Source organism: Furipterus horrens, unplaced genomic scaffold (assembly GCF_987537825.1).
Source record: "Furipterus horrens unplaced genomic scaffold, mFurHor1.1.pri manual_scaffold_4, whole genome shotgun sequence".
Lineage (NCBI taxonomy): Eukaryota > Metazoa > Chordata > Mammalia > Chiroptera > Furipteridae > Furipterus > Furipterus horrens.
In genome coordinates, this window is record NW_028327174.1 from 186,239,436 (window position 1) to 186,251,845 (window position 12,410).

At 34.5% G+C, this 12,410-nt stretch overlaps 1 protein-coding gene across 1 annotated transcript in view; it reads left to right on the top strand.

The window, feature by feature from the left end:
- The window catches only part of UGCG (UDP-glucose ceramide glucosyltransferase), a 31,402-nt gene extending 19,443 nt beyond the window's left edge, over nucleotides 1-11,959 (top strand). The window contains exons 3-9 of the mRNA XM_090274566.1: nucleotides 5,185-5,287; nucleotides 5,999-6,100; nucleotides 7,750-7,862; nucleotides 9,176-9,354; nucleotides 10,294-10,380; nucleotides 10,835-11,024; nucleotides 11,500-11,959. Of these exons, the coding sequence (XP_090130692.1) occupies nucleotides 5,185-5,287; nucleotides 5,999-6,100; nucleotides 7,750-7,862; nucleotides 9,176-9,354; nucleotides 10,294-10,380; nucleotides 10,835-11,024; nucleotides 11,500-11,670 (945 nt within the window). The 3' untranslated portion in view covers nucleotides 11,671-11,959. The remainder of the gene's footprint in view (nucleotides 1-5,184; nucleotides 5,288-5,998; nucleotides 6,101-7,749; nucleotides 7,863-9,175; nucleotides 9,355-10,293; nucleotides 10,381-10,834; nucleotides 11,025-11,499) is intronic.
- The last annotated feature ends 451 nt before the right edge of the window (nucleotides 11,960-12,410 follow it).

Consider the following 12,410-nt stretch of genomic DNA (forward strand, 5'->3'; position numbering starts at 1 on the left):
TTATTTTATTTTATTTATTTTATTTTTTGGTTTTTCAATTACAGTTGTTCCATTTTTCCCCCATTTCTCTCCCCTGCCCAGCCCACCCCCTCTCTCACAATCATATCCCTCCCCGTTGTCCATGTCATGAGTCATTCATATACGTTCCTTGACTAGACCCTTCCCTTACTTATCCCCCTTCTCTCCCTCCCCCTCCCCCCTACTGACAACTATTCTAGTCTTTGCCTATTTAGTTCTTTTGTTTGTGTTGCTCTTTAGTTTCCTGTATTAGGTGATATCATAAGGTATTTTTCTTTCTTTGCCTGGCTTATTTCACTAAGCATAATTCTCTCTAGTTCCATCCATGTTGTTGCAAATGGCAGGAGTTCCTTCTTTCTTTCTGCTGCATAGTATTCCATTGTGCATGCTTTTAAAAGACCAAATGCAATGGCAAATGTTCCACAAGAGACTGAAGTTAAATCACTGAAACATCACATAGATCTGAGTGGGAACAGATGACCCCTTTGTGTCACCAAGGAGGCACGTACTCATGAAGTGAACAGTCGTGTGAACGCCAGGCCTGGTGCATGGGAATATTTGCATTTTGTTGAGTGTGAACATTGTTTTACAAACGTGTGGAAGCATTTTCATTCTGGACATAACTTTTTCCTCTGTTATTTGATTTAGAACATTATAGGCCATTTGGGGAAAAATTAGAACACAGGTTGAAATTCTAAAATTTTATTTAACTTTGGACACAAGCAAGATTTACTACCAGCACTTGTTCTGAATTTCTAGGTTTAAATTTCAGTGAGCTTATTACTATACTAATTGCCTTGAAAGATTTCTGTGATTTAAATACCTTCTAAATCGACCTGCTGTTGATATGTATTCCTTGATTAAGAAATTATTCCTTGGAAGAAAAGATAAGATGAGAAAGTGATACAGTTCTGTTTTCACGAAATTGCATGCTCATTTGGCATCAGCATAGAGGGCATTTGGGAGAGATCCGGCAGCAGTAGCAGGGAAATCCAGTAGCTTGCAGCTAACGCAGCTTGATGGCTTTACTTCAGTGAATTCTGGCCATATGAAGAATTTTTAAATTAATGGTCAGATTGATTAACAGAGTCAGGCTATGGTAATTTTGATTTTTTTTTTTTTTTTCAAAATGTAAAATTGGTTTAAAACATTACAGGTCCAGAGCATGTTTGAATTCTTTATTGCCAATGCTGTAGCTTTCCTTAAGAGGAAATTTTTTGTTGTTTTTTAAAATGTAGGGTTTTTTTTTTTAATTTTTAAAAAAGATTTTATTTATTTTTATTTTTAGAGAGAGGGGAAGGAAGGGAGAAGGAGCGGGAGAGAAACATCAATGTGTGGTTGCCTCTTGTGAGCCCCCAGCTGGGCACCTGGCCCGGAAACCAGGCATGTGCCCTGACTGGGAATCGAACCAGCAACCCTTTGGTTCGCAGGCCGGCGCTCAGTCCACTGAGCCACACCAGCAAAGGCGGAAATGTTTTTTTAACCAAATGTTTTTCCAACAAAGAATTAAAGATTAAAAATAGGATTAATTATTGAAAGATGAAGCCAAATACATGTTATAAAACTTCTAAGAGAGATTAGGAATTTTTCAAATAAATTTCAAGAACTGTATAAACTACCTCGTTCTTACAAGTAGGTATTTAATATTGTGTAAACTTTAAATTCAGAGTAGTTTTGTTACAAAACACTTCCTGCCTGGCAGCTCACTTTCACTCAAAAGTTACCCTAGGATAAGTGCCTTAGCTTAACAAATACATTAATCGCCTACTTTGTGCCAGAGAATGTTGTAGGCATTTGGGGTCAAAGTCCATTCTGTCAGAGAATTTATATTGTACTTTAATCCAGATGTCATCATAAGATTTTTCTGTAAGCATGATACATAGTTATTTATAAATAAAGATATTCCTACTTGACATGCAGTGTAATTGATTAATGTAGTAAAATATTTTTCTATTTTAAGAGTACATTTTATGTTGTTTACTATAGTAAAAATTTATATTCCTAATGTCTGCAGGGCTGAATCAATGACGGAATTTTTCCTACCATTGTTTATACATCTAAATCTAATATTATTTTTATTAATATTACTGTTTATTCAGAAGCAGAAAAAGTAACTTTCATGATTATTTCAGTTTCAGAGAATTCAATTCTTAAATATCAAAGAGCTGAATCACAGTTTGTGGGTTTTCTGTAACACTGTTGTTCTCAGCCTCTTAGTCATCTCACTGTTTGGGAAAAGGGGGAAAGTAGTTTAGCTAAAGATTTGATGAAGGCTAACCTTCTCAACTGCTGTGAAGTTTCTTTCTAGATCTTGTGTATCCATGCCATATCCATTTATAGTGGAATTTACTTACCTTAAAGCCCTTTGAGATTTATGAAGTATATGTTTTCTTGAGATACTTGTAAAGTATAATATTTTTAGTGAACACTGTATTTTTGAACATGTATGTTTATACCTAATCCTCTAGATAGTATAAAACATCTGAAAAAATTATTTTTGTGTTAGCTAAAAACGTCTTTAACCAATTTAACATTTGTGTTTTGCTAGTTGTAGGATACTGTAGTTAGAGTGATTTAACAATTCAAGTACAGAGAGGGAGTCTTAGCCAATGAAATGCTTAATCAAACTGTGAAGATACAGAGTTGTGATTATCATAGCTGAAAAAAATGAAGATCCCTGGTTAAAATCTAATCTTTAGAAAGCTCTTGAAATGCTACCTACAATTTGGTATAATTTTCAATATCAGACACAAGCAAAAGTTGTGAGTTTTATAATAAAAGTCTGAACATCTTTTTGATAATGTGAATTGAGTTTTATTTACAACAAGGCTAATCAGAAGGTATTTTTTATTTGAAAGTAAGTTTAAGGGGTATAATCAATAAAAATAAAAACTTTAAACCTTGAATTCGAATAAATATAAAACTATACATACTCCCTTACTTATATTAACACCATATACTTCTCAAAAATTTTTGCCATAACCTAGTATAACTTCAACTATCCACTTAGTACATTTCTAATACTACATTTTACAGAGTTTTCTTCTGCTGGGGAAAAAGGCTAAGATTAGCTTTTTAATTCTGTTTTATGGAATTATATTGCTTATAAACATTTCTTTCACTATATTCATTCATACCTGCAAAACAGTGTAAACTATAAAAACATTAAAGAAACTGCTATGTTTGGAAAAACAAGGAACTCCTTAGATCAAGCCTGGCTAAGCAGCTCACCATAGTAGGAAAGCTAATTGCTACTATTACCCTTTAGGAAGTCACTTAAACTTTCTAATCTTCATTGTTAAGGTCAGTGCCTTTTGGCTCCTCACCCAAACATTGTTTTTAAAGTCAAATTGGTATGATGGCTGACACTGTATAGGACCCAAAGTCAACCCTTTGGGAAGTTTCAGGGGTGCAGCAGGAGTGGGGCCCTTCCACTTAGATTTTTATCTGGTCTCAGGAAACTAAGTAGGTGTAAAGTTGGTTTCGATACCTCTTGGGTGGCAATTTAGTCAGTTGGTGTTAAAGGTTGATAATTGGGTACAATATTAGAAAACATTTTCTTCAATTTAAAAAAATTGTAACTCATTATCTTCTTCATGGATCTTCCTTCTATCTATTTTGTGCTCAAATCACTAATTTCTATATTGCTAGTTTTTGCTGAGACACTGTATATTAGGCAAACAGTTAATTATTGTGCTCAAAGGCACTCTAAACATTTTTTTTCCACTTTTTATTTGTGTATGCTTATCAATGGAAGTAAATAAAATAGGCACTATTTATTTAACCCGAGTTAGTCCATGAATGTTAAGGTACTTTTAAACTTTTGCCCTTAGCTCTTTATTTTTTACAATGCATAGCTTTGTTATTTTTCCATGGAAATAATTAACCTCCCTCTTTTGCTTAAAAATGTCCAACTTGTTTTAGAAAGAGGATTAGTAGAAGATTGGTCAGTGAGTCAGCATGAATTTATCACCACTTTTGAAAAAAGAAAATTGCTACTTAGGATACATATCCCACAAAACACCAAAGTCGTATCTTTGTATGTGAAAGCAAACATTTTTTATAAATTTAGTTTACTAAATGGTAACTTAGAGGTCAAGATTTTATAAACCCGGTTACTTGTCAAAGTCATCCCAGAGACTGATTCAAAAGTGTAAGACTGGGGTTCAGTCTTAGACTCTTGTTAAAATACAATAAATATGCCAGGGTAACTTTGACACAGCCTGTAAAATGCTAAGAAATGACTTTCTTAATTTACTATCAAAGAGTAAACATAGCACTGAACACACACAAACACACATGCACACACACACACTCTTCACACTTCCTGAGTTTTTTCATAGCTAAAAGGTTAGGCATGCTTTTCAGGATGACACATTTTGAATCAAATCAAATTCTATTTTATTTCCAAAAATTACTATACAACAAAAAAACCTAATCTCGCTTTGTCCTTCACAAGTGAGGAGTTTGGCAAAGTCCTTCAAATCTATCATATGAAGATTCAGTATGTAATTTATTGCCCCTTCATGAAATAATAAGTTCAGAGACAAAGTCTTAAAGAATGGAGGATGTGTTTGTTTTGCTTTCCACGCTGCTTTTTACACTGCTAGACACCGTGTGAACATTTAGTGAATGTGCAGTGATGAAGGACATGGAGAAGCTTGAGATCTGATTTGATTACTAGGCCCTGCCTGTCTGGGAATGGCAAGACTTCGGCTGTGGGCACCGCCAATCTCTTCATTATCTCTTCAGCGTGCAAACAGGTCCCTGTTCTGAAAAAGCTGCTCTGATTTACACCCAACACTTAATATCATAAGTGTTTGCATCCATTATGAGTACTCTCATAACTTTTAAACTTTACGTGTACAGTTGCTTGTTTTTCTTAACACCTTTTTTCTTTTTTGGGGGGTGGGGAGAAACATTGACATGAGAGAAAAATTGATCAGTTGCCTCTCACATGCCCCCTAACTGGGGATGAAACCCACAACCCAGGCCTGTACCCTGACCAGGAATCGAACCCGCCACCTTTCAGTGTACAGAACAACGCTCCAAATAGCTGAGCCATACCGGCCAGGGCCGTAATGCTTTTTGATCGATCAGTAAATACTAGTAAGTGCTGCTTTTTGTAAAAGAGTTTAATTTACATAAAATGTGTTCTTTGACTAGTATGAAGTACTCCTTTGTGTACAAGATCACGATGATCCAGCCATTGATGTATGTAAAAAGCTTCTTGGAAAATATCCAAATGTCGATGCCAGATTGTTCATAGGTAAGTTACAGGTTCTACAATAACTATGTCGCTTCAGCAGCATTAGGTGGCAGTAATCTTTGCTTTAAACTATAGGTCGCAGTAGCTGCCCACTGAAGCATTGGCACGTTTGCTTAATGCATGTTTGTTGGAGTGGCAAAGGGTGCTTGTGTCCTTATGAAAATACTTAGTTATAAAAACAGAGGGTTTTTTTCATATCTGGGATGAACAAAATAACAAAAAGTAACCCCAAATTATGTTTAACTCATCGATCAGATACAAGAATTTGTTATTTGGGCTTCTTTAATATTTTCACTGTGTGGCCTTTTCTGTATTTCATTCACTGTAATTGCGAGTTAGCAATAGAGTTCACTTTTATTTAGTTTCAAAAAAGTATTTTTCCAAAAGCTTATTCTAGAGACTTCTTTAGAGGTGTATTTTCAATTAAATATTGATTTATGCTTACTATTAATACAAAAACTTAAGAATTGGAAAATTAAAACTAATAAAGTTTTAAAGATAAATGATATAATTCTCTTTTGAGAATGAACATCTTTTTTCTAACTATATCTTTGTGAATAATAAGGAATGTAAACCGTAATGTTAAAGGATGCTCATTTCAGTTATTAAATATGCAAGTACTGTTCACTTCTCTCTACTATATTAACTGTATAATAGAAAATAATTTTGGTGTTGCATGAATTTTTCACTGCTGTACCTTTAAAATTCTAGGTGGCAAAAAGGTTGGCATTAATCCTAAAATTAATAATCTAATGCCAGGATATGAAGTTGCAAAATATGATCTTATCTGGATTTGTGATAGTGGAATAAGAGGTGAGGTTTTTCTTATTTACTTTATAAAACTATTCATTTGATGATAAAATGCCAAAAGGAATATGAAAATAAATGTATCAGTCCTTTGTGTTTGTCTAATAATTCATTTCGTCATTATTTCATGGTAATACGTCAAATTATACCAAGATTTTGACTTTTTTTTTTTTTAATGCTAACCTAGATGTTACACATACAAACATGTTTTCATTTTGAAGAGAAAATTCCAACCACTAAAAAAAAGTCCACCCACTGCTCACCCTGGCTGGTGTGGCTCAGTGGATTGAGCGATGACCTGCAAATTGAAAGGTCACCAGTTCAATTCCCAGTCAGGGCACATGCTTGGGTTGCGGGCCAGGTCCCCAGTTGGGGGCATACAAGAGGCAACCAGTCACACATTGATGTTCCCCTATTTCTCCATCCCTTCTCCTCTCTGTATAAATAAATAAATAAAATCTTTAAAAAAATTAGTCACCGTCCATTATACATTTTTAAAGCTTTTTCATAGGTGTAAAATTTTCCTTGTTTATATGACACTTATCTTTTACTTTAATCTATTTGTGGCACATATAATATACTATTTCACATAAAGGGACAGAAATTAATAGGTAAACGTTTTACTAGAATACATTTATGGCTTTTTACTTAGATGATTTTAATAGGAGGCCTTTTATATACTGAAATTGGTTATTTTTAAATGTTTATACTCACAATTATTTCAGTGTTCTGTAATATTTATTACATTCTAATTAGCTCGAGTTTCTCAGCCTCAACACTGTTAACATTTTGGGCTGGATAATTCTTTGTTGTTGAGGTGGTCCTGCCAGATGTTTAGCAGCATCCTTGACCTCCACCCACTAGATGCCATTGGTGCCCATCTCTCAGAGTGACAACTAGAAATGTTTCTAAATCATGCCAGGTGTTCCCTGTGGGGCAGCAGTTCAGAACTACGGCCATAGAATATGCACATTTAAGGTTCCTGATATGTTTTTATGTAATAGATTTATTTCTATTAACTCAAAACAGATTTGAAAATTAACAGAAGTGTGGCACTCCTAATTAGTCAGGATCATTACTTCTCTATCAGAGATTATATTCATCACACCTGCTATCTAAAGTTATATACTCTCATATATTTGTTATGTTTTCAGTGCACAAATCTCTGTCAAGTATGCTCCTATTTGATTCCTGTTAGCTGTTTTATGAGATAGGATATCTCCTACCCTCCAAGAAAGTGTAGACCTGTTTCCTGTGGCGGAGAATGGAGGAGCCAGCCTAAGAGCTGAGGTCCTTTGACTTCTGCTCCTATAGCTTTCAACTAGGACACAGTGTCCGTTATTCCAGTTTAGATGATTCGAAATGGGGGTAGTAAGGTTTTCAGGGTATGTCCTCCCTCTGCTCCATATTAGGTACATACTGGCCTAAAAATGTATGGAATAAATTAACATAATAAATTAGGCCTTTTTGAAATTGTGTATTCTTCTCAGAGAGGTATAATTGAGATTTATGTTATTAGATCCAAATGTAAAAAAGCATTTATTCTTTTTAATAATTTAGTAACAACTCACAAAATATATTTTACGTTAGTGGATATTGCACTAAAAAGAATTTTTTTCTCTCTCCCTTGCCCCTTTTTTGCCTTTTTGATGTAGTACTTCCAGACACCCTCACTGACATGGTTAACCAAATGACAGAGAAAGTAGGCCTGGTTCATGGGCTGCCTTACGTAGCAGACAGACAGGGCTTTGCCGCGACGTTAGAACAGGTAAGTACAATGGTCAGAAATAATATTCTTGTTATCAGATTCCTAATCACCCAGAAGCTTGACTATTCTGAGAGTTGGGATGACATTTTGGACAGGATTGTCAGCTAATCGAATTTTTTTAATAAAGGAAACTCTGGATAATTACTTTAAAATACAGTGCTTTAAATTCTTATATGCCACATTGTATTTTTGTTTTTAGAAATATCCAAGTTGATTTATATGTCAAAGATAAGCATCTCCTGTATTGTACCCACCCCCGTAGTTTAGGTTTAATCTACCATACTTAGACTGAATGGAAATAGGTCAGAGGAGTTATTCTTTTCTGTAAGGAAATCTTTGGAGCCTCCTACAGGTTCCCAGTCCCACCTCATTTCTCAGCCTGCACTTAATAGCTGCTTCAGATATTTCTGGTCTTAGAAGTTTGGTTCAATTCAGTGCCGCAAAGGGCTTCATTTACAGTCTGGACATGGGGTGGGTAGCGAGAATCATTATCTTCATTTCCCCCATAATCCTCCTGCTCCTGCTGTGTATGTAACTCTCGCCATTGAGAAAGGCCACTGCGCTTAGAATAACAAATAGGGTTTTATGTCTAATGAGGAGGGTGGTGACCATCTTATTCTACCATTAATTTAGCAGCTTGCATATCTCATGACTTCAAAGCGTATCTAGGGGAAGGCCAGTAAAATGGGAAACAGAATCTCGACTGAGGGGAAGCTCAGTGACTAGGCAAGAAGTAGCTAGCTATGAAAGGGTGCAAGAAAAGGAGTTAAGACACATGATTGTCCTTTAGGTTGGTATAACTATAGGTAGTATTTGTATATGTATGCATGCATATATACATATACATACACATAATACACACATATAGACAGACACGTATATATGTGGGGAGGGTGTGCCTAATGACATGAACATTATGAAAGCAGGATGTTAAAATATTTATTAATATTTTATATGACAATGAATGATATTTTACCTGTCTTATTTTATATCTAAATTAAGATTTATTTGGATAAACCTTTGTTTTAGGGAATATAATATTATTTTAAAATAGAATATGCTTTTCCCTAGAAGTAATAATAAGATAATTAATAACAATAGTAGTCAACCAAATAAATTACTGACTGCATGGTGTAAACACTACTTTGTACCAATTTTTATTCCAGTAGTTTATATAAGAATAATAGGATTTTCACTCAGTCATACTTAAAAGAAATTCATTAGGAATAAGAGTTTATAAACACTATACCTAAAATTCTAACTGTATAATACATATGTTTGGGGGTTTTTTTGTTTGTTTGTTTTTTTGGCAGGTATATTTTGGAACTTCTCATCCAAGGTCCTATATCTCTGCCAATGTAACTGGTTTCAAATGTGTAACAGGAATGTCTTGTTTAATGAGAAAGGATGTGTTAGATCAAGCAGGAGGGCTTATAGCTTTTGCTCAATACATTGCTGAAGATTACTTTATGGCCAAAGCAATAGCTGACCGGTAAGAAAACTAAATTATATTAGGCTACAGTATATTTACTACCTAACTTCTGTTGGTTTATTCTGTTTGTTAAACTCGTGAATTAAGGGCTTTCTTATTTTATTTTTTATTTTTTTGCTAGTGAATACAGAATAGGTTAATATTTTTAGAAAGTAATTTCTGTTACTCATAGATAATGTTATACTAATGAAGCAAATAAATGTTCTCATCTACATTCATCAGATTAATGTGGTTTGAAGTGATTAAAAGAAAGTATCTCTGTGATCATGAATGTTTATTATGGGTGTAAATAAGCTAATGGGTGAAATTTTTTAAAATATAATTTCAAATTTTGAAATTTTCAGATTATTTGGAGTATTGCTAAGAAGCCATCTAATGGTTCACATAATTGACTTAATATTTCTATATCACAAAAGCATACTGTTTGTTTTTAAAGGGGATCCTTGCCTTGTGTGATAATTTACTAAAGTGATTTTTAAAATTGAAGTATGTTTTTAAAATTCTCTCATGAACGGTATTCATGCGGTTTATGGTTTTATAGTGTTTCACAAGATATACATAGTCACTTTTTGTTTACATTTTTTATTGACTATTCACACACATATTGTGTCCTTCCCCCCTTTTTGGTTAATAGTGACAGAAACTAAACGATTGAATGCAGAACCCATTCCATTTAGAACTTTGAGAATACCTGTATTTTAAGTTCCTTAAATTGTAAACTGAGGAGTTGTAGTTTCTTCCCAGCTCCCTTAAATGGTACTATCAGTGGCCTCCACCATTGCTGAAACATCCATTCATATGACCTGCCCTAAGTAGGGGGGCTAATCTGAGGACTAGACTCACCCCGGTTACTGTTTACAGAGATGAGTGAATGCGTCACCAGTCACGCTTTCGTGTGTGCGTCATCACAGCTCACTTTATAATTGTCTTCGTTTTCAGAGGTTGGCGGTTTGCGATGTCCACTCAGGTTGCCATGCAAAACTCTGGCTCATACTCCATTTCTCAGTTTCAGTCCAGAATGATCAGGTGAATCAGCAGCTTTCTTCTTCTTATACTTTGTTAAAAGAAAAGAGAGAGGGAGTACTTTTTATGTGGTATCAACTGGTTTAAAAAAAAAATCTGCAAGTCAGGTTTTGTTCAGTTCCTGAAAAGAAAGTTTAGCTTCTTCATTAACACTGAAAGCATTCAAAAAAGAGATGTTGAGAATTTGGGTGTTTTTTTTTTTAATATGCTCATCTCTATTTTCTCATTTTCTGCACTTTGAATTTTATAATCTTTATTCATCTATAGACCATACAAATGAATTTCTAGACTTTTTTCCTTGACATTCTAAATAAAAATAGAAGGAGAGATACCTTAAATACTCTTTAAAGAGGTGAGCCTGTATGTAACGGGGTAGAGAACTAATCATTTGGGGGAAAAATTGGTTAGTCTTATAACCAGGCTATTGTTTAAAGACAGTCCTTTTTTTTCTTTTAAGGTGGACCAAATTACGAATCAACATGCTTCCTGCTACAATAATTTGTGAGCCGATTTCAGAATGCTTTGTTGCCAGTTTAATTATTGGCTGGGCAGCCCACCATGTATTCAGATGGGATATTATGGTATTTTTCATGTGTCATTGCCTGGCGTGGTTTATATTTGACTACATTCAACTCAGGGGTGTCCAGGTATGTGGATAGACATGAAAAGATTGGCAGTCACTTGGTGGAACTAAAACTTTTAATTTAGAAAAGGTAGAAAGAAAAATCTATCTGAGCCAAACTTAGCTTCCCATTGAAGGTTAATTTCAGGTTTAAACATGCCTTTTGTTAGTGGAATGTGGACACAAAAGTTAACTTGATTTTCAGCTTTCAGTTGGTTATACAGTCAGTTTTATTAAGACTCCAAAAAAGATGTTAAGCAAATCAAAAAGTATTCAAACTCAGGATATATTAAGCTAGCAATTTTTAATTGCTTATCTACTCATAATTAACCTTTTATTTACCAATATAATATAGCATGACAGTTGAATGATCTAAAGAAACATTTGATTTTATGTAGTATACTTAAAAAGAGTGAATTAAAATTTTTTTGTTTTTCAACTACTGTGTCTCTCTAGCCTGACAGTAAATCAATTCTTTTTTCTTCTTTTTTTATTCCTAGGGTGGCCCACTGTGTTTTTCAAAACTTGATTATGCAGTAGCTTGGTTCATCCGTGAATCCATGACAATATACATTTTTTTGTCAGCATTATGGGACCCTACGATCAGCTGGAGAACTGGTCGCTACAGATTGCGCTGCGGGGGCACAGCAGAGGAAATCCTAGATGTATAACTGCAGCTTTGGGACTGTACATACAGGGAAAAAGAGAAGTATTATGGATTATGTTTATATCAGTGCTTTTAAAGACCTACCTTCAGTAGTTTTATCAAATGTATGTTTTGGTATCTGTTCTTTAATTTATTTTGCATGACGCTTGCATCTGTGAAAAAAACTCATCTGTAGTCTTGGCTGAATGGTATACTTTATTTTGCGGAAGTTGAGAATCAAAAGAATTGGTTCTAGGAACCTGGATTTGGTTTTTGTTGTTTTTTAAAAATAAATATATGTATGTATGTGTGTATATACATATATACATGTGTGTGTGTGTGTGTATGTGTGTGTGTGTGTGTATATATTATATATACGCGCTCTGCAACAAACACTGACAGTATCCTTCAGTAGAGAAAGTTTCTTATTTGGGAGTACACTCTTTTAGAACATTTATGAGACGGCAGCAGCTTTGTTTGAGGGTGTAGGAGAGACTAGACGGTCATCACTGTTCCTGTCTAAAGCAAACGGTGTTATGCAGCGGACAATCCCCGGTGAGGTACTGACTGGGAAACTTTTTCCTGCTTTATGCCTACCTCTCGTAGTTGTTGCAGAGCAGATATAAATTGTAACAAGGTAGCTAGGCCTTGCAGAAACAAACGGAAAACCTTTAAAATAATAGTAATAACAACAAATGAGCTGGAGTCTAGTATTTCTATGAATCTGTGAGAGAGATTTTTTTTTTTTTTTTTTGGTCTCACTGC